The sequence below is a fragment of the Cyanistes caeruleus genome, chromosome 4 (assembly GCF_971803275.1).
Source record: "Cyanistes caeruleus chromosome 4, bCyaCae1.hap1.1, whole genome shotgun sequence".
Lineage (NCBI taxonomy): Eukaryota > Metazoa > Chordata > Aves > Passeriformes > Paridae > Cyanistes > Cyanistes caeruleus.
This window is the reverse complement of record NC_141704.1, coordinates 47,045,447-47,068,976: the sequence shown is the minus strand read 5'-3', so window position 1 is coordinate 47,068,976 and position 23,530 is coordinate 47,045,447. Positions and strand designations below refer to the sequence as shown.

The 23,530-nt window shown below is 39.0% G+C and overlaps 1 protein-coding gene across 2 annotated transcripts in view; it reads right to left on the bottom strand.

The window, feature by feature from the left end:
- The window catches only part of PTPRR (protein tyrosine phosphatase receptor type R), a 138,096-nt gene that overhangs the window by 25,471 nt on the left and 89,095 nt on the right, over positions 1-23,530 (bottom strand). For both annotated transcript variants that reach the window (XM_086884415.1, XM_086884416.1), the window contains exons 7-8: positions 5,692-5,878; positions 187-271 (exon numbers count right to left, since the gene is read on the bottom strand). In XM_086884415.1, coding sequence (XP_086740541.1) covers positions 187-271; positions 5,692-5,878 — 272 coding nt within the window. The remainder of the gene's footprint in view (positions 1-186; positions 272-5,691; positions 5,879-23,530) is intronic.

Below are 23,530 nucleotides of genomic sequence, written 5' to 3'. Positions count from 1 at the left end.
CATCCAGTGAGAGTTCTGCATTTGCCAGTGCTACAGCACTGGGCTTCTGTTATCTTTCTACATGGATTATAAATGCAGGTATGAATGGGTACACATCAAGAAAATATAAAGACAGATTTTCACAGCAATACATTCTCAAAGCAGGGCTAAATGTCATAGTAGGAAACCATGGGCTAGCTCACTTACTTGGCAAAATTGTTTTATAGCGGTTTTTAGTTCCATGACTCGGGATGTCAATTTCTTTGGGATCCACAAAATTCATTGGTATTTCCTATAAAAAATAAATTAAATCAGACTGATGTTTCCAAAGGAGCCATGCAGGAAATTATCACCAGAAGGCCATCTGCTGTTAAACAACTGTCTCTTAACATCAAAGTTATTAAGAAAAAAAGTAGTTCCCACCTCAAGCCTGTCAACACCCTTCCTTTAATAAACACAGGGAGTTGCATATTGAAGGGGTGACTTCCAAGGAACACTTCTGATAAATTATTAAAAAAAAAAAGTTTTTATGGGATTAGGACCAAGGTTAAAATGCACTCTAGTTCCAGAAAAGTGGAGTTCAAAAGTACAGTACCATGGCAAAAAAGAGCAATACTTTACATAATTGGGAGAGGAACTTTAAAAATAATTAAATATTAATATTTGGCAAACTTTAAAAAAATTTTGTGCTAAGCCTTTAACGATAAAATTCAAAGACCTCACTTGCCTTTTAAACTATGAGAACGAAGTGCCTTAGTCTTTTGCAGACTCAAAAGTAATAAAAATCTGAAGCTATTTCTTTTGCTTCTCATTTTCATCTTTTAGTGACTGATTTACATTGCAGATGTCCAAGTAACTAATGTGACAGTTTCCTTTAAGTTTCAAAAATACACAAATTATAAACTCCTCATAAACTTAAAATTACAGCTTTTCAAACTGTTTGTCAGCATGAAAAGTAAAAAAATCTACAAAATTTTAATTGAACAAAATGTTTAACTTGGTTTAAAGAAGAAGAAGAATAATTTTGATTTTGAGGTCCCGAAGCAATATTTCTACAGTTGAATAAAACCAACCCTTTTAAAATGGCAGGATGAAACATGCAGGGGTTGTTTGTTTTTTTCAGGATTGTGGGGGATGTTTTACCAACTAAAATAATCCGGCAAAATCACATTAAAAATGCTTTGGTTTACTCAAATCATTTTTATACTGATTTTTTTTTGCCACCATAATTTAAATTATCTTAGAGTAATCTGGAATTTGATCTTCAGTAAATTAGTATTTTGACTTAAAAGAACAGTCATAACTAGAGATTTGGAAACATCATGCGAGCCTGGGACATTTAGCCTAAGAGACAGTGGCATATTATGTAATTGCCTCTTAGAGACATATAGGAACATGAGGAGGATCTGTTGGCTTGCATCACTGGAAAATTTACTTAAAGATTTTCCTCCAAAATGAGTTGGCTTCTACTCTAGAGGTGCAGGTCTGCCCACTACTTCAGTACAGAAGAGATGCACGGTTCATGTCCTTCAGACACAAGCTCTTGTCCTGCCTAGCAAAACCGACCTCTGCACAGTTTTTTTTAAAAAGAAACAGGGATGAGGCTTCTAACAGCTTGTCAAGCATGCACCTAACAGCAGATTTTTACATGGGTTCACCAAGCAGGGGAAGCTACCCTCTCACTTTATTGCTTGAAGAGATGGCAAAGTTAAGTAAAATTTAGATGGTTCAAATGCTGTGATTTGTCTCCACTTCCCAGCTTGGCTTCTGAACATCTTACTATGTGAGATTGCATCTGTGTTGATTTTTATTTTTCTACCCTTTCTGCCTAATGCCCATACATTTCATGGACCTTCTTTTTTCTTCCCCTCTCCCTCACTCAGTTTCATCCTTGATCTCTTCTTGGTCTTCTGCTGGCTCCTCAAAAGAATGACTCGCTGTGTCAGGCCGAAGTGTTGCTGCTAAGACACACCTTCCTTGCAGGTACTTCACCCAATTCTTTTTCAGATCCCTGTACTGCCATCCATATGATGGCTGCCCTAAGTTCAGGATCTTCTCACTTCTAAGACTTCATTCTTGCATAAGCCTCATCCCCACAAGCTCAGGTCAAATCATCTCACTTCTATCTTGTTTCTAACGCTACTTCCTCATCCACAAAACTACAAAAAGTCTCATGAGGTCCCATACCCTCCTCTTATTCACCTCTGACTTCTACCACTTCCCAATGGTGACCTCTGTCTGACTCTTACCCTTGGCCCTTGGGCTCCGAATTGTTCCAACTGGCTGACCTAGAGCTTCCCTAGCTCAGTTCTGGTACAAACATATAGTACAAATATCACCAGGACATGGCCTCTGAAAGGTCTCCGTGCTGAACTATGCACCAAGTGAGGGAGAGCAAGACACTAAGCTTGTGCTTAACGGGATTTCTGTCTGTCACCTACAGAGACTGGAAAAATATGCGTGAAGAAGAGTCCTGTGCCTGCCCAAGTGATGGTGGTTGGTGAGGGTCTTCCAGATGCCTGGCTGTGTCCCTTATTATGCCTGCTGAAATTTTTAAATAGTTCATCATTTGGCAAGTTACTGACAGATGCAAAAATGACACCAATTTGAAAACAGAAACACATTTCTTTGGGCCAACCAGGACCATTAATAACATTAATCACTTACATCCTGTAAACACTTTCTAATCAGTGGTCTCCTCCCAGTAGTAAGTACTTGTGAGTCCAAGGGCACAGACAAAAATCTGACAATACACTGTGGATCACAGCCACAGACAGCTCACTTATTCTGAAACTGGCTGTGAGAAAAAAGAGATTATTCCAGAAAAAAAAATATCAGGATAATATGGTGATAACATTCCTGCTAACAGGGGGGCAAATAAGCCCAGCAGACTGCAAACAGCGGGAATGTGTGCAAATTCTGAAGCTGTATAGGCAGTATATATATATATATATATATAAAGTTGTTTTATTAAACATATATATTTAATTAAATACTTGCAAACAATGCATTAACTGCATTCATTCTTGTGCAGAGTCACTTCCATACAATTATAGATGCATATGCATATTGTTCATGGGCTGGTATCACTCTCTGTGATACCTTCTAATAGCAGCTATTCTGGCTCACATTAGGTTTCAAATGCTGTTCATACACTTGAAGAGGTATAATTTGGATCTCTGAAAGCATTCAAGAAAATGTGGCAAAATTTAGGAAAAATCAGGCAGGTAGTCATTATACTCATCCCTCCATTTTTATGAGGACCTAATTTTTAATTTATTTAATGATCAGGCACTTTCCCATGCAGGACTGGAGCTCTTAACATTCAGGTGTTTGGGAATGAATTCTGTCACCAAATTCAGATATTCGGTCCTTTGAAGAGTAGCAACTCAGGCTACTAAAGAAAACATAAATGCTGGGAAAATTATGTTTCTTCCTCCTTGCAAATCAGGTATATTCTCCCAACCAAATTTTTAATTATTTTAATTTTTAAAATAATTTTAAAATTTTTGATTTTTTAATTATGTCCTTTAATTTTAATGAAAAAAAATTGAAGAAGTAAAAATAACCTGAAACCGCTCATGTTTTAGTTTTCCACTGAAAACTTTGAACATTTCTCCATGTTTTTCACATTTGGAAGCTTTTCATGAGAGCTAATAATTCTAGTCTGCAGAAGACTGCCTTACTGTATTTCTCTAGCTAGTTAAAATGAGCTGTGTGAACAGCATGGCTGAGGGTTATATACTGCGTTCTTTGCATGCCTCAAGTTCCTACTTGAGCTATTATCTGTAGCAAGGAACACAGTAAACAGATACTGTTCAACAGCTTCATCTTACAACACATTTTTAAAAATGGTTTAAAAACAGAATAGACAAGTCATGACCTTTTCAATAAAATTCTGTGGAAACACTGAATGGCCAAAGCCATGCTGTGTCCCCCTGAGGGACAAATAAAATGTGACTCTGTCTCCCCAAAGCCGTGCACAACTGCTGTGTGAGACGATTTGGGTAAACAGGATTCTGTGAGGTGCCAATTTGTCTGTACAAACTGTCTCCTAACATGGGGGGCTTAAGCATGATGAAGTTATTTCTTCTGACTTTCCTGCCTAAGCAGCAGAATGGCAGAGAACCTATGGCATAACTGGTGATAAAAGTATGTTGGATAACTGTATTTTTCTCTGTGTACACTGTCTATCCACATTTTGGGAGAAGAACTGAGGGATTTACTTTTCTTTAGCAAATTACTTCTACTATAAACCTTGGATTTTAAAGGTAATTAAAAGGGCTGCTCCATAGGATGCAATTATTCATAATGAAAAACTATTTTTAGAGTAAGATGGCACTCATCATCTATTGATTCACATGTACAAATTGGAAAACAAAATGAAACCTAAGGGATCATGTGCTCTGTCATGTTCAATTTTAATTCCTTCGAGTTTCTCTGATTTAGATATCAGATTTCTAGACATACAGTTCTCTGGATCAATTCTGGAACCCTTCTGAAAAACTGCTACTTCTGATCCTCTGATTCCTCAGCCGCTGAAGCACAACTGCTACCTTACACCTCTCCAGTCAATACACTAATAAGGGCATAGATGGACTCCTTTAGGATTCCTGGGTGACTACAAGCTTTCTTTTATTAATTTTATTGATTTGCTATAGAATCCCTTCCACTAATGCTTCAATATCAGACAGAACCTCTAGTAATCTGCTTGAACCTATCCCTGCCACAGATGTAGGAAATTTCCTAAATACTTCTAGGGTCAATGCAGATGCAAATAATGAGTCACTTCTCACCTACTGGTTCAACTTCCCCAAATAATTTTTCTACCATTTTTATCATTGATTCTTGTATTCTTTAGTAAGTTTTGTGCTTTCGATCTATTTAAACATGAAGTTATGATTTTTTTCAAATTCAAAACCTTTTTTGCCCTGCCTTACTCAGCTTCCACATTGAAGTGGCATCAGTTTATGCTCTTTTTTATTTCCCTTGTAAAAAGTGTCTCCTTTTTTTCCTAACAGCTTCTTTCATTTGAGTGTTTTGCAATACCACACTTTTTCAGGTCTTCCTAAAGTAAAGTGTTGTGTTTTCCCTGTCTGAGTTTTTCTGCTCTGACTTTTCTCCACCTGGCTATTTCAGATTCTTACTCTTTTTACTAATAAATGCACTTGTAAAACACTTCGGGGTTTTTTTGTCTTGAGTATATTAGGCTGCTGTATGGCATGCTTGCTAAAGGTATTTTTGGACCTTGAGAAAAAGTCCCTTTTGGACAGGAACTGTGGGTGTCCCTATCTGCTCCAAAAAAATAATTTACAGTGACTGAAAATTTAGTGCTCAGACTGCAAACATACATGGTGTTTACATGGGAATAAAGAAAATCTCCAACTATTACTGTGTTTTCATCATAGCCTTTATGATCTCTTTGAAACTGTCACAGTGTTACAGCTCTGACTGTTTGCACCACAGCTCTATTATAATACTTAGCCCATCTATGATGGGACTTAAAACCAAGAGGAATCCATGGTTATAAATGACAAACTTATCTGTCTTTAGTGTGCAAACATAAAACACCATCTTGACACCATCTAATCTGCCCATTGGAAATGATTTGTACCTTGTCATTAAAGTGTTGCCCGATTATTTTTTCCCCACAGTTTCTGTTGTGCTACTTATATAAAAAAATCCTCATTTCAAGCATGTTGTGAAACTCACCATGAATTCTGTTTGAAGTAGATGAGAACATGCAACTGTGTCTCGAAGCTGCTGCCGTGTCAGGACGCGGCCAGCTGACTGCAGGTATTCCATCGCAACTTTTTCTCGTGGGGTTGGCACAGTGACAAAAGGTTCAACACTTCCCAAGCTGCTCATATCCAAAGTCAGTGAGACGTTGGATCCTCGTCTGCATTAGAAAATATTTCAAATGGTTATATGAGATCTGTGTTACTGTAAATCCCACACTCATGAATTTGATCCGGAGTTGTTCATGCACCCTGATTTTCTCTACAGTCACTGAATGGATTTGGGCATGTAAAGTCTGCAAGATCAGTTTCACTGGTACCACTCAGCAGATGGAAAAACAAGTACATCCTACTGTTTCAGTACATCCTTCTTCATCCTACTTCTACCAATGCTGCAAAAATGTGTGCTCTAGACAACCATTTGAATTATTCTTAGAAGCAGAAATAGCTTCCTATATGCTACTTTATCGTTAAGAATGTCAAATGCAAAAGTGGTAGTACCTTGGAAAAGAAGAAATATTTCACAGAAAAAAGTACAGGGGATATATTCTGATACACATAACAATGTCAAATAAATTCACAGTTACGTCAGGTGCATGTTTAAGAATTTACTAAAATTAAATATACATAATGAACCAGGAAAATTTGATAAAACCAGCAGAAATAAGTGAAAGTCAATGTAAACATTAACAAAACAAACCAAGACAGTAGACAATGTTAGGTAGAAAGGAAAGGAGAGGCAATAAACCACAACGAATGATCTGTGTCAGAGGAGAAGAAATGGTCATAGACTTAAAAGGGGCTATTTTGAAATGCCAAACATCTCTTGCAGGACTATAAAATTCATAACATTTCCATTTCTCCAGGAAAATAAACTTGGATTCAGTAACAGATTTGAGCCATGAAAATACAAATAGACCACACTTGTATGGGGCTTGGTATGAGCCCTATTCTTTTTGGGGCTTTCTCAAAACAACACTTAAGAAAACTGGCTTTTTTTGTATTTTTAACCCATCAATCAAATATTATCTACTCAACCCTTAACTTTAGGCATATTGATTGCCAAAAATCCATGGTCTTCAAATTGTGATGACTAAACACGAATCTATAGCCATTTATCAAAGTTTTTGTGTTTGCTAAGCAGCAGTCAGTCCTGTAAGACTGAAAGGTTCAGCTTGCTGAGCTGATCTACAGATCCCCAGCTCAGTTAACATTTACCGAGCACCTATGCATGTAGAGAGATACGAGAACACCAGTTTGATTCCTACCTCTGCACATTAAGGTGTGCTTACAAGGAATTTCTTTGAACTCTGTTACTCTATCATGCTTGGCTATATACAAACATAACGTAAGATTGTCTTAAGTCTCTCCTAACAGTTATCCTGCCAGATGGGTATACAACTCCACACCTAGCCCATTTGCCAATGATTAACCATTTACTGGATAATCTATTATTCAGTGATTCCAGTTTTCCTGCTGAAACTGTGCTTGGTTGTGTGCATTTCTCATCTTCAGAAGAACTGCTGGGAGAGTGTGACTGCACTCCTCTCTGAACACTGGATATTAAGATACAATTGCAGTTGCAGTACCTCATACTATAGTACCACATACTATTATAATACAGACATGATCTGATGGTATCTGTGAGGCACGTGCTACTAATGCTGGGGAATGCTTTCCTCTATAGAATCACGGAATCATTAAGGCTGGAAAAGACCTCCAAGACCAGCAAGTCCAACCTTTGAGCACCACCATGCCAATTAAACACAGCATTAAGTGCTATGTCCAATTGTTTCTTGAATGCTTACAGGGATGGTGACTCGACCACTTCCCTGGAAAGTCTGTTCCAATTCTTGACAACCCTTTGAGTGCAAAAATTCTCACTAACTTCCTCCTTGAATCTCCCCTGCTGCAGCTTGAAGCCATATCCCCTTGTATATTGCTGATGGCTTGGGAGAAGAGGTTGACCCCCTCTCAGGTTGTTGTAAAGAGACTCAGGACTTGTGCTCCTTCCCCAGCTCCACTGCCCTTCTCTGGACATGCTCCAGCACCTCAATATCCTTCTTGGAGTGAGGGGCCCAGAACTGGACGCAGGACTCACCAGTGCTGAGTGAAAGGGGACAGTCACTCCCCGATCCTGCTGACCACATTATTCTTGACACAGACCAGCCTGTGGAGCTTCATGGGGTTTTTGTGACCCAGGGGCAGGACCTGGCACTTCACGTCCTTGAACCTCATACATGTCAGCAGATGCTTCAGTAATTTTATTTTAAATTAAGCTATTTCTGTCATCTTAGTCTACATGAATAGAAATTACTCCAGTCACTCACCTGCCACTTAGCAAAGCACAAAGCAATAATGTCCAAGAGCCAAGACCACCTGGTGGAGTGGGTGAATCTCAGATTGTGTCATTTTGTTCACAAGCCTATTTCAGCTTAGGTGATAGGTGGGTGTCAGCAAGAGCTTTGCTGCCCAGGCCTGCAGATGGTAACAGTGAATCAGCAGTGGGTGTCTGTCTGCTTCCAGGGTAGAGAGGGACAATTTCTGTTGGCACAGAGAAGGGGGTGGGCTATGATTCTGCTAATTGTGCTAGAAGGTAGGCAGAAGTGAAGGAGCATCCTGAGCATGAAGTGGTGGGTAAGTGGTACATGCACAGACTATCGGTAGTGCTCTGTGCCTCATAGCACAGGCTGCATGGTACTGGAGCCCCAGCCGGCAGTACCAGCACTCACACCCAAATCTAGAGCTGTGATAGTCTGGGAAGTGGGCACACCATGGTGGCCGCTCTGAGCTGGACCCTGCAGGAGGGTGCTGGCTCATATGCCCATCCCATTTCCCTGGGGACTGCCCCAAACTGTGGGGGGAAATAAGTTCCCAGCTCCACACCACCTCTCAAGGAAAACATCCTGTTAGACCTCTCTGTCACAAACCTCTCCCACACAAACACCTTCTGACCACGACCAGCAATTTATTCCATGGAAAAAGGCAGTCCCTCAAACAGGTGGCTCTGAGTGCATATATTGCAAATCCAGTCTTTTGAAAAACCAAAGAGCTGTGCAATGAATCTCTCAAAATCTGTTCAGCCTACCTTTGGTTGAGAAATGGGTAGCAATTTAGATTAGACATACTTCTGGGAGAGCCTACTGGAATTTCCTAATATAGAGGAAAAGTATTCCCATTGTCCAGTAACAAAGTACAGTGAAAATGTTAATATTTTCTTTGGCTTTTACATTGTTATAACTGACAGTCTTGGCAACAGGGTGATTTCCTTTTTAACAGCCACTACCTGATCTAATTATAACTCAGAGTTTACAGCCTTTACCATTTATGGGAATTATTGATGAACACTGGTCTTGAGGATTTTACTCTGGAAAGAAGAACCAGTTCTTAGGTGCATATTTAATGCATTTAAAGGTACACATTGAATAAAATCTGAATATAAAGCAATCTTCTTAGAAGTTCATAAGAGGACAAACAATAGATCACAGTTTTAGAGGCAATTCTTGCATAAATATGGATATCTCAAATAACCCTTTTGAAAAATTATTCTTCAACTAATAAAATTCTTTAACTAATGTTTACATACATTAGAAATGCTACAACCAATATTAGCATTAATCACATAGACTTCTTTACTGCATTCTTTATGCTGAGCAACAGGGCTGAAAACAGAACATTCTGCATTGTCTTGAAAGATGAGGGAGGGCCTGAATAATCATGTGTTCATATGTTCTAATAGTAGATGCTTAGTCTCAGGTCCTCCTCTAGATTCTTTGGATTCTCAATGGTCCTCTAACAGTTAAATTATTTATTTAATTTTATCAAATTAATTAATTAATATTTATATTAACATTTTGATTAACCATTAATAAAATTAAATTGAATAATTATTTAAAATTATTAAAATTTTAATTAAATAATAATTCTATTCTCTGTTGAAGAATAGAAAGCAAGAATTCTCTTCTGTTTTACTACCTGGATGGAAAGAGGTCACCCATTGAGCTCACCTTTATCCACCTTACTAGGAGGGACTGCACAAGGCTGGCAACAAGGAGCCACCACCTAAAACAAAGCCCATTTTTGGTAATTATCACTTGCGTACATTAAGTTTAGAATAAGGAAATCACAATCAGACCAGTTACACTTCAGGTCAGATAGCTAATTCTACTTGGAGATACATTTTTTTATATATACATATATATACATATATATATATACACATATACATATACATATATATATATATATATATATAAATATATAAATATAAATGTATCTCTTGACTGCTATATTTCCACTTCCAATTAGAGTAAGGGACTCATACATGTGAGTTTTCCCTTATTTCTCCCAGCAAAGCTGTTTTTCCCCTTTTAAATAACTTTATATTCTTTATGCTCCCCATGTGAATAGTCCGGGCCAAATAAGAGAAGATTTTATTATGATACATCTACCCCAGCATCCTCTCAAGGTTGTGTCTTGACAAGGAAGAATACCATGTGAGGAATCTGAGGAATTGTAAACATTCGTGACAACATTATGTTAAAATTGTCAGGAGACTAACTCTTCCGAAGTTCCACCAGCTGGGACAGCCACCTCATCACTGGGTACGTGGGTAAGTGCAATCAGGAAACCACTTGTGTCTGTGTATTGTCTGGAATCCAGAGGGGGGTCTTACTACGTACTCACAGATCTCTTTTTCAATTGGATAATAGGAACAAGTCCACTGATGAGAATTCACCACAGTATTTTAAATAATACATTTATAGAAGCAGATTTTATTACAAGGCATGATAAAATAAAAAATTTTAAAAAGCAATGTTTGTTAGAAAATTCTCAAAAGGAAGCTCCACCTCTCCACCTTGGAGAGCCACCAGGTTACTAAAGCCCTATTAAACATTAGTGAGGTCATTTCCAGGTCTTCCCTGATCCTAAAATTAAGCCATAGATGTTGATTACAAAAATCCAATTGCCCTACACGTTTAGCCAGTTGTTTATTTGAGCTGAATAATTTCTTTAAGTATACATCCCCATGTTCAATCAGCGCTCCTGGAAAATGCCACACCCAGATGCCTGAGCCTCGGCCTCTCATTCTCTCTCTAGTGGTTTTGGAAGCAGCAGTGATGGGTGATGGGTGATGGCTGCTGCCCTCTAGGAGTCATTGCCCTCTGATCCCAGAACTAGGGACACAGGAGGTGCTTCCTCCTGTGCCATTGCTGCTCTGTCTCCCACTGAGCTGCTCAGGAGGGAGCTGGGTCAGGCATGTGGGTGAAGAAAGCCATCAGTTAGCATGAAGAGCACAGCTGGATGCAGTTGCTGGGGAGAGAGAGTTGCTTTGGGTCCTCAGCTGCCACTTGTACCATGGAATATTCCACAGGGCTTTTCTCCCTGCATTTCACTGAAGGGAAAAACACCTCTATTCCCCTGTGCCTTTTGCTCCTCTGGTGCTCACAGATCAGGCCTAGACGTGGGTCCTGAGTCTTTCACTTTGCAGGTCCATCTCATCAGCAAATGCACCGAGTGCAGGAGGGGTTTGCTCTGCTGTAATTGCACTGGGAGAGCACAATGAGGCACATGCTTTCCAGTACTTACTCCCTGCTGCCAGACTTCACCTGCGTATCTGGTTTTATGTTTCAGTAGAGCAATTCAAAGGGGGAAAAAAAAAAAAAAAGTATATTGGAAAAAAGAATAATGGAAAAAATACAGCTCTTGGCTTGCTTTCTGCTTTTAAGAGAAAACATGGTCACATAGATGAACTAATGTGATATGTAAAATTCCAGTGAAGTGTGAAAAATGTGGTATATTAGAAAAGGATTTAGTATTGTTATTGTTCCTCTATACCAATAGAAAATAAATAAAGGAAACTTTGACTTCATCAAGAAAAATCAGTGTTGGAAAAAGGAAAAGTAGAAAAGCAGAAGTACAGAGAGGTTAAAATAAGTCTTTTCAAATGACTGAAGATATTGCTGTTTTCTTCCTGCCTTGGGGAAATAGTAATATGGATCATCTAATAAACAACTGAGACATTTCTTCACAAATAAAGATTTATAATATCCATTACAGATAGTCCTGAGAAGGTTAAGAGATGACTCTCATTTGAAGCAATAATTTGATAAGTTTTAAAGTAACATTCACAGTAGTATTAAATAGTTGCTTCTAACACATAAGGCCAATTTCTGTATTTTTCAAAAATCCATAGATATGATTCTTGCTCTGTACTTGCTAGCCTTAAATATATATCCACCATGTACTGCTGATATTACTGGATATCTTGGGAAAGGAGGGCTGAATGAGAGTATGGTTACATTAATGGCTGTGATAATATCTTGATTTTCTTCTGAGCATCAGCATAGTATCTCAAGTTTTCTAAGAATAAAATAAAAATCCGTTATTGAAAATCCCAATTTGAAATATGCAGATTGTTTTTTCTTGCATCTACATTCTTTCCTTGGAAATGTAGAGCTCCTAAGTTTCAATTTTCTGTTGTGCTGCAGCACATATTAAAGAATATTCTGATAGAAAACCCCATGAGTTCTGATAATACACAATACCCATTAAAGTAATTACCCTCCTATTTACTCCTACTTTCCACAAAGGTTAATCAATAACATCAGTATTAGTTTGAGCAAATAATGAACTAAAAATCTTCAGGTAAGTATGTGTATGTCATGCTAACACATAAATATTTGCACGTATTATTTATTGTGCATACTGAACCTTTAATTTTTACACTCCCAGGTGCCCTGTGAAGCACTGATGTACAGATGCCATACTTGGCAGACCCACAATGAAAACTCAATTTCCCAAATGCTCTTTGCTTTATCTGCTAACAATTCTGGCTTTCACTTGAACTTGAAAGAACTGTGGCTTTCAGGAACCATTCCTACTGGAGGTTATCAGCATTTTCAACAAACCAAACCTGTATCACACCCCAAACTGAAGTACTCAAAAATCAGAAGTTGAGATCAACCAACTAACAAGGCCAAACAAGAATGTATTTTGTATTATGACCAGTCTAAATTGATAGAACCTGATACCTTGAAGGATCTATTCTGCTCAGCTCATGTCTGCTTATTTTGCAGCTATTTTATTATGCATAAAAATAAAGAATTCAGGACCTTAGTTCTACCTTCAGCACTCTGGTGTGCAGTAGATCAAAGCTTGACCTTCCCCACTCTCCTGCTATCCTCTGACATACCAGTGCTACTTAAACCATCAGAAATTACCTACTGACTTCTTGCCATGCATGGGAACAGTAAACCTCTCTTTTTCTATTGATTCCTGGCCTCATTTCCAAAACCTTATTCCTCTCACAGATGAACATTCCTCTGGCTCTGATTTTTCCTCTCCAGAGAGAGCCTGGAGAGATAGGTAGATATTAGCCCAATTTTCTACAAACATGCCTAAGAATTAAATGGTTAATACCACTGATATTTATATTATTTCTACTCTGCCTTGCAGATATCTGCACTTGAGACAAATTCTGTAGCCATTGGTGTGAACAGCCCCATCTTACCAAACCAAGGACCTCATTTACAGAGGCTAATTGGATACAACACTGAAGTTACTACCTATCACCTGAAAGCCATAGATGGAATATATTAAGCTCAGGACTCGAAGAAAGGCTATAACATGAAACATGCATCTTCTTGGGAAGAATATCTGCTATTTCTGTTCAGGCTTGCTCCGTCACACAGCTCTCCTCACAGTATTCCAGTGCTGTATTTTTATTTTTCTCTATTTGTCACTCTTATTAACACTGATGTTTTCTGACTCTGAGGAAGGGGTCTGGAGATGATGACAGTAGGCTGTGTACCTACTGAAAGAAGAGGCATATATGGCTTCTGTGAGGCAAGACTTACAATCCTCTGTGGCCTCCCAGCTACAGTAAATCTCCTGGCAGCATATTCCATCTCTCTCTGAGTCCACAGAAACAGATCTGGAGCCTCAGCTATGAAATTTAAACAGCTTTTTCGAGAACTGGAGGCATTTCATGTTCTCTTCAGAGGGTCTGATCTTGTTCCCACAGCCATGAGCGAGAGGAGGCCAATACATCTAGCGCTAAATTGCAAACAATTCTCAGGATCTACTCACAGCTCAGCAGGTCAAAATGAGCTGAGGAAACGGTTTTGACAAGTACTTCTGGATTAAGTTTTAAGCAATCAGTATCTGGTTAGGACAGGAATGGCTCAATATCCTGTAGAGGAAAACAGCTGACATGAGTGTAGTTTCAACTTTCCCTCTTTTAATCAGGCTTTCTAATGTTCTGCCAATTCACTCCTGTTCTGCCCTCGATAAGGCAATGCTGCTCAGCTACGGGAACTGACTGTTCAAAAATGCAAAGCTTAAACAGCCTCCCATCTTTTCCTGTAGATTATTTCTACAATCAAATTGAATTTTGTCACGCAAACTTACATCTTCAATAAAATTTGAATGGCAACATAAAGCTCTGTTTCTGCTTCATAGACACATATATGTGTCTGCAGCAAGAGTGAAAATTGAGTTGAATGTTCAGAAGCAAAAATAAATAAAGATGCTAATTTGTTGTGTTTATCTGAGCTGTTTATTCCAAGAGATTAACAAATGTTTACCAATTTGTGGTTAATTTTCTTTAGATGGTAAAGCTTTAATTGAATGCAGTCTTATTTATTTCTATTCTTATCTGCTTTCACTGCAGCATTGCTCTATTTCTTATGGGAGGCCTCATTGCACAAACTTACTGGATGACCTGTTCTCTCTCTCTGATTGATGCACATGCTAATTTAAACCAATTTACAATGAATATAAGCAAAAGGAGTTAAAAGAGTAGGAAAAAGGAAAAGAGAATAGGGAGTGATAAAATTGACTGCACATGTTAAATAAATGCACAACTTAAGGAGCTCAGATAATGCATTTTTTTAGGGTAAGCCAGCAAGGACTGTTAAAAAAAACCCCACATATTTTGGCTGCTGTATATTTTGCTTAAAAAATTAAAAAAAAATTACAAAATATTTTTGTCATACTTGTATAAGCTTCCCCTCCAGTTCATAAGTACCTCTGTAAGACCTTGGGGGAGCTGTAGGTATGTACCACCATTGCCAATTTAGATCTCTTATCCAGGGGCAAAGCCAGATTACTTTTCCCAGAACATGCAAGACTCACTTCTTCACTGAGCACTACATCATGCCCAGAGGGTGCTTGTCTGCATTATACAGAGAACAGCCTATCTAGGAAAACTGATCTAATCAGTGAGGATGGAGAGGTGTGGCACTACAGCAATAGCTTCAAGGAAGTGTTTTTTTAAGACTACCTAACTGACATTTACTGCTATTCAATTGGTCTATAATTAAATAAATGTAAAATAGATCTTAGATTTTTCATCTTTTAAATGAAAAAAAAAGTTGGTTTGTTTTATTTTCATAAGAGAAGCCTTAGGTAAGTCATTTTAGTTTCATGAATTCCATAATAATTAATCCCGTAAGCACAAATTCTACTTCCATCCTGCAACTGCTGCTCATTTAAGGAATATAATCTACAACCCTTATATCCAAACAAGAAAACATAATCTATTTGCACATTAATGTCCTTCAATACTCTTTTGAGACTTTAACCAAAACCAGCTGACCTGGAAAATGACATGGACAGGAATACTCTTAATGTAAATGGGCAGTATCTTCAGACAGTATCAGTAAGATACTGTAAGAGAAAATTATTTTTTTATTGTGACTTGAAGACTAATCAGTACAATGAGTTCTTTCCTGGTGAGTTTGCCATTTGGGAAAGACAGGAAGGAACATCTGGGAAAAGAGGCGTTTACTACACCCTGTCAACCTTAAGATAATAAAAAAGCACATTCCTTGTTTATTTGACTTGGTCCTCATTATCTTTAAACTACTGCAAGTGTCACACGGAAGATTTCTAAGCAGACAAATGAATTGTTAGTGCACTTTGAAGAAATTACTGAACTACAGCAGTTTCTGAGGAATGCAAAACCTCCAGACCCACAATGTCGCTCAGCAGAGCTGCGCCACCTATGGACCCTCCCGAAGGGAGCCGGCAGAACAGCTCCCCTCGGTCACAGCCTACAGAGCACCTAAGGCTGCCTGCACAGACCCCAAATCCTTGTAGCACATCCACTTTGGAACACAGTCCCATTTCCAGGGTGACTAATGAGCCTAAGCTGTACCATGGATTGGTGGGATTTGAGCTCTTAGAGATAGGACCCATATATGTGCTCTTAGATCTGCCCTTTACCTGCTTCTAAAGTCTCCAGACCTGACATCTAATTCTTTTCTTGATCCACTTTCATAGTCTGGCTTTCCAGCCTTGCTTTCTATGGGAAGGCTTGCTCAAACAAGTATATTAATGGTATAAGTGCCTGCATTCCCTTCGAAAAGAAAGTTTAGGAAATCCACTTAGGCTGGCAATTTGGAAAAGAGCTATGTTTAAATACTTTTAAAACAGCTGCAAATGTCTGCATGCCAAGGTGTACCTTATCTTGCACTTCAGAGGTTAGGTAGACCTTAAATACAGATATTGCCAAGCTGTGCAGTCCCATTTAGACTGAACAGCTGATGAGGAACCGACAGGTAAGTGATCTGGAGCTCTTTTCTACAGAGCTCCTCAGATCTCCTGAAGTCCACGGCCCTGGACTGCCTGCCTTCATGAGAGACATTTCTACAGGGGGCTGCATAGGCAGGGCTCTAGAACAGGGAAATGCATCTGTACCTGTGCCCAGAGATGAAGGCCAGAGCACAGGCTTTCTGATCTACTCTTTCTTACACCTACCATCAGTGAGTGTGAATAGATTAAAAATTTCAGAGTGAAATAATAACAATTGCTTCAGATTCACCGTCCTCTATTAGCAAAGGATTTATGGCATTTAGAAACTTAAACAGATTGATTTAAATTTACTTCTCTGAATTTGAATAAAAGAGGGAAAAGTGAGGATCCTGGAAAAAGTAGTATTCCTCTAAATGCACATTACATTATGAAATAAAGAGAAAGAAGTCACATCTGAAAGATAAACTGAAATCACTCCCACCCTGACCTCCATCCCATCTATCTCAGCACAAACGCTTCCAACACACAGGGCTTCATATGGCTAATGATGTAATATAGGTCAGCCTAAAATACATTGAAGGCAGTAATGCAGAAATATGAATATAAATTTGGTGTAAAGCCTCTGTAAAGCCAAAGGTTGACCAGTATCCTGTTTTCAATAGAAAGAGGAGGTTTAGGAAAAGAACGCAAGAACAAAGCAAGCAGGAATGATCGATTACTTAATTAATAGTTACTTATTTTCAGTGTATTCTCCATCTTCTGGCAATCTGTACTTTAGGAATGTCCTGAACCAAAGGGTGCTTCCCCATCTTTGTGCCTGGTGTTTTCTTTCTGTAGTTTTTCCTTCAGACGGTGTTCATAGCCCACCTTATGACCTCTGCACTGACCCAGGATGGTGAGCTCTATAGCTGGGAGCCAGGCAATAGTGAGCACTATACAGAGGGACTAGAGCGGTATTTAAACCATCTTCATTTGTGAAAATCCTTGTGTTGAAGCAGAAAACATTTATTTATTATAATCTTATCAGTAAATTTCAAATGCACTCTCTGTAGCTACAGGATTAACTTCAGGATTAATTACAATACATGCTTTCTGCTTTTCACAATGCTGCCTTATTTTGCAAACCTATTCAGTATTGTACTCTGTGGGCCAAACTCTCTTCCCAGATACGTCTATAAATCCACTGAGGCCAAATAAGCTAAACAGAGTCCGAAGTGAAACAAGCCCATGCAAATCGCATTTTTTAACCATTGTGTACTTTTCTGACATTCTGATTGTTTTCCTTCTCTTCTTGTAAGATTGTGCATTTAGATCCACTATCAAATCCAGGGAAAGGAACTGAAAGCCTCTGGACTGTGTATGCAGAAGTCTCCCAGGGGAATTTTTTATGACTCAGGAAGGATTTGAGACATCTCAAAAACAGGAGATGCCGCTGTCAGGGGATGGTGGGAAGCAGAAGAGTCAACCCTGGCAGAGGGGAAAACTCAGCTGCCCCTGCCCAGCACTATCCCCATCTCTTGCTGGCTGCAGTTTTCCAGGGAGCTGCCATTGGTTATCCTGAAGCACTGGGACTGAATTCCCAAGAGAAACATTGTACTTAACGACATTTTTCTGTGTGGGAATTATATACACTACTTCCCTTTCTGATGCCTATCGCATATTTGAGCAGTCATTTGAAGTTGCTGTGTTCTGTTTTGCTCCTGTTATCAAATCACAGTATTAACATAACAAGGATAATTATAAATACCATAAATTAGTAACAGTACTCTCTATTTGTTAAGCATCAAAGTATATTCTTTGATGGAGAACATAAGGAAAGTCCCTGTCCCAGAAAGAAATATCACTTTTGTAGCTTCTTATAGACTCCCCTGGTTAGAGAAATGAATGGAGAGTTCAAAGCCAAGGTATTTCATGAAGATAGGCATTAATTGTGCAACATCTGCAATACCGTATTGGATCACTTAACCAATTAATGTCCCACTTGTCTTAGTATGAAAATCACAAAAAGAGTTCCTTAAATGTCTTGGAAACTCAGCTAAGGTTCAAAGCAAAATCAAATGGGTGCATCAGCTTGGATGTGATGATATCAAAGCAGACAAATAATTCTAGCAAGAGCCTGGCTGAAATGTCAGTGTCACATGGAATCAGCTCTGCCTCTGGGCAGTATTTCTTTGGCCGAGCCATTCTCATGGTATACTTTGGGCATCCTTGTCTCTGCCATGATGCTATTGCTTCTCTGTTTCCTGAAGCATGTCTGATTGTATGCATTTACTACCGTGTCTGATGTCTAGAATGTGCGTCTCTTGGATAGAGGAACATTTTTGTGTACATATGGATGGAGTCTTGCACAGAGGGATCATGATCTGTGACCAAGGCTCTCAGGTACTGAGACAATGCTAAAGAGAATTTCCAGCAAGAGTTAAGAAATACTCTGGCCCACAGATTTACATGCAGTATTCTTTAAGCAAAGTTGTATGTGCAAACAGGAGATATTCTGCTAGCTAACAATGTTAAGCTTTCTGTACATACTAGCTCTAACTATGCAAAAGATCTCTGCCAAATATCCAGAACTGGACTTTTCAAAAAAGAAGTAGTATAATTAGTCAACTCTCATAAGTTTGAAGAGTTGTCCTAGCACTGCATAGAAGTAAAGTTAATTATGATTGCACTCAGAGAAGAGATTCATGGCCTGGACTGTTAACTGATGGCTACAAGATATGCTGGATGTAAGCACTGCCCAGCACATGGCTTCTTGCAATTCACAGAAATACTCAGATATCTTACATTGTAGTTTTGAAGGCACTTTGATTTTTTTGGTTTTTTTCTTTAACTGTTTTCTCTGTCTGTTCCTAACATTTTAAATTAAGGGGAACTGAACTTAGTTCCGCTTTAGGCTGCCCTGTAAAAGTAATGTCATGAACAGAGATAAATGCATTTCAAAACAAGAGGAAAGGTGAATATCTTTGTTTTAACTTGAAGCATTAGTCTTTTTCAGGAATTAATGGGGACACTCAAGGAAACTTTTCTATACAAACCCCAAATGTGAAAAATCAGCCTTCCTTCTAAATATCCAAACTCTGTATATCTGATATGGATGCTTCCTCCTACACTGTTTTGCTGAAACCAAACCAGTACTTGTGGGTACTAGTCAAGGGCTCAGGAGATATTTCCTGCTTACAAACCAATCTCATAAAAAAGCTGGTGCTTTTTCCAACCAACCATTGTGAAAAGGTGATATATTAGGTTGCAAATGTCACAGATGGACACATCCTGCCAAGAGCTGAGATGAAATGCTCAGAGCATTCAAGTCCAGCTAATGTGCATCTCCTCACTTTCCCAGATGTCCCACTCTGCCTGCACATTATGACAGCTGGTGAAGCAGTCACAGAAACCATGCCTGGATGGTCAAGCACAGAAACAAATTAGAGGCAGAGAGGAGCTAAGGAAATCAGTCACTGGAAAGCTGCATCAGAGTTTAACCCTCTGATCCCCAAACAGCACTTAAAGACCCAAAACTGCTGCTGAAAAAGACAAGATCACTCACAACTCAAATTACTCATGTGCTCAGGGCAAAACCAGTCCCTGTAAATTCCAGGTTCAAGAGGCACTTAAATAATAACATGGATATTTTCCCTTGTGTGACTTTTCAAAAGATCAGCTGGACAAATCACTGCAAACCCACCAAAACTGTCTACCAGATGGCAGCCACTGATTAATTTGTCTTAACTTAAGCCAAAAAGGAAGAAAATGTGATGGGTGGAGCCGTAAAGACAAGCACAATCAACATCCGACCAAATAGGGTTTCCTGTCACCTTGGGAACGACACTGATTGGCACTGCGGTTTCCTGTGTACAAGCTAAAACCAGTAGCAACTGGAGTAACAAGAATAAACGCCAGATAAGAGACCTGGGAATACAATAAAATTATTATAAAATTCCTGACTAAACCCCAGAGGACAGTAAAGGTAAAACCAAGGGCAGCCATAGACTGCATATGCTAAACAGAACATTTCCCTGTACATGAGAGCAGAGGGCCATGAAGCTGCATCTGAAGAATTTCAGAAAAAAGGGTAGGCTAATTTGCCTAAATTAACCACTCCCAAAAGTGAGAGTCATGTGCTTTGGAAAGCTCATTTTCTTTGCAAAGAAAAAAGGGATGTGGGACAATTCGAAGTAGAGATGGAAACAGGAGTGGAAACCTACCATCTACCCTCACTAGTCTGAAGTAATTTTAAGATGTGCCACAGACACAGGGAAATGGACTGTGGGTTTAAGTTTGGGCATTGGTACATAGTTACTTGCATTTTTTAATTTAGATTATAACTCCCACAGAGTTTTGCTTCCAAAAGCTCTAAACACAACCAAAACAGCTTCTCAAATAGCCAGGAGTCAAATAGTTAAAATGTGGGTTTTAGAGGGTCTTTGTTAGGCTGGTAACTGAGTTCACTTCCTCTCCAGAGAAAGGGGACAATTCACATTCCTGCCCTCTTCCTACACTGCAGATAAGCAAAGATGTCTGTAATGGGTTTGACAGATATTCATGCAATTCAAAGATCTGGCACTTGCAGAAAGTTTTTAGAGTTACTGTGCACTCACAGAAATGCTCCACAAATGCAGGTTGGAGGCACAGCATTATTCTCTCTCTAGTGAAGAATCCATGTGCCAACACAGACCTCTCAGGCATTGAGCAGGAGACACTCAAAGCTGGACCCCATCTCAAGTTCCCCATTACTTAGAGTAGTTTCTCCCACCTCAGTAGCCCAAGTTTACAATCCTTGCCTTTACTCTTCACTCAGACTGCAGGTGGCAGCAGTCAGTGTGGCTTTCCAGCTAGCTGAGATGGCCTGAGGAGGAGGGAAGCCACAGTGCAGGGCTTCAGGGAGACCCTGAACTGAAAAACAATTACCTAAAAGGCCATAAGTAATTGCCAACAATCAAGATTGCTCTCCTTTTATCAGCTGCTACACCCGCTTCATGTGCAAGCTACATGTTGAAAAAAAAAGCAAAGTGCCAGGAAAACAATCCCAGGCACTGAATGACAGTGCTACATATCAATCATTGCAGCCCTGGCTTGTTTTCAGCCTTTGACAACAAGAGCACTCCAAAGCAATTTAAGGTTTGGGAACAAGTACATGCATAAACTATTCCCAGGAAGCAGTCTGCATCCAGTCCCTGCTTCTCTGGAGGCAAGGAAAGCTTAGCAGTATGGACACAAACCTACTTCTGCTACACAGCCTTAGTGCTGTAGGCGTATCTGAGTATATCAAATTTGTAAGTGGATGCCCCATCCCTGGAGGTGTTCATGGTCAGGTTGGATGTGATTTTGAGCAACCTGACCAAGTGGAAGGTGTCCTTGCTCTTGGCAGTGGGGCTGAAACTATATCTTCTTCAAAGTCCCTTCCAACACAAGCCATTTTATGATTCTATGATCTTACAGACCAGGAAGGAATATAGGTGGCAAATGAGAGAAATGTATTTTTAGGTCTTTCAGAAACTGTTTGGGGGGGAGCGGGAAAGTGAGTTTGAATTGTATCCTCTCACTCTTTAAATGGTGTCAAGAAATAGTAGCAAGTAGGACTGTTAACTGCACCTCAGATTAAGGTTCTTATCTTTGCTACATCTCTTCAGATGAACACAACACCCAGCCATCCTCAATCCAGTGGTTAGGAATGTGTCTGAAGATTTATGTGCCATGCCCAAAGTGCTCTAAGGAGTTGGTAGAAGAGACAGATCAGAGCACAAAAATTCCTGCCTCCCACCTCAGACTCAGTCTACTGGTCCCTGGTGCTTTGCAAATTCCTTCTGATAGGCTATCACCATAAAACTATTCCACAGCTTGTACTTTTGTGTTGGCACATAGCTTTGCTTAGAACAATTACACTGACATTTCCCTAACACAATCCCAACGATTTAAATTAAGAATGTAGAAAGCATATTCAGCACCACACAATGGGGAAAATTTATCCTCCAAATCTATGAAAAGCTACTGTATTGTAGTCAGGAAATCCAAGGCCCCTTCCTGTAAATATATTAAGTTCCCATGTTTGTGCAATAAACTACAAAATCTGGCATGTTTACAGTAGCCCAACTGCAAGGTGCTACCCTCTGAGTGTTACTTGAAATTCTTACTCACAATGGATGGCTTTGTAAAATGATAATGGATAAGCAACATCATAACTGTATTTGCAGCAACTGTGCTCTATGATCTAAAAATCAGAACAGAGACAGAGAGAATTGCTGGAAATTTTTCTCATCTATTAGAGCAGAGATGTGGTTAAACAGTGATATCCTGAGGTGCAGCTAAGGTTATATTAATGAAGAAAAGAGCACATGAGGTTCTTTACTCCGGCTCCAACATTTCTTATGAGGTTTTATCCAGTATACTGTATTGTTAAGATAATGATTCATTTTAATGAATACTGCCTTTCTAAAACAAGGAAAACAGGTATTAGAGTTAGTTTTTGTGATAACTGTCATCCACAGTATTTGTCATCCAGATGGCAAATTACAGTGTACAGAAATTGCCTAAGAGGCTGGAGCTATAGTTTAATAATTTGTGTGTCTATGAAGAATGACTAATAAAAAAGAATAGTTTTCAATATTAAGAGCAATTTTTTACCACCTCCAAACCTGAAGCCCAAATTATACAAGATTTGCTTTATAAAGGTGTAAAATACAAGATGTTTCTGAGGAAGAATGCTGAAGACAGAAAGAGAATAATAACTGCTCTCATTATTTGTGTGTGAATCTTTTGCTAATACATTTCTGTTTAAAGATTTACCTTTTGGCACTGAGTTCCATAGACTCCTATGGGTTATCTGTATCTTTTTTTAAGATTATAAAAAACATATTGCCTTTCTTTCCCACTTGAATATCTCTCTTTCTCATGTTACAAGGAAGCGGACAGAGATGAAGTGCATTATAATTCACTTTATATTAACTGTTATTTCACTATACTTAGAGGGAGCTGTACTCACTGCATGTCTAGTGAATAATTCTTAGAACTGGAGAAAGAATTCTGCTGCCAATTTACAGGGATCTTCAGCATGGTAAGAGAAATCTCACTGGGTAGAGTCTATTAACTGTGGCATAGGATTTTTATAGTATTGCTCTGCTTTGTGTGGAAAAGTAACATCACAGAGTTCTCAGTCAGAGTTCAAGCCAAACTTCACTCATCTGTTCTGTTTGTAGAGAGCAATAATTGATTGATCCAGGTGATTATCTCCATAGTGTTTTTTATTCTGATGCCTACTGATTTTCTGTAGAGGCTGCAGA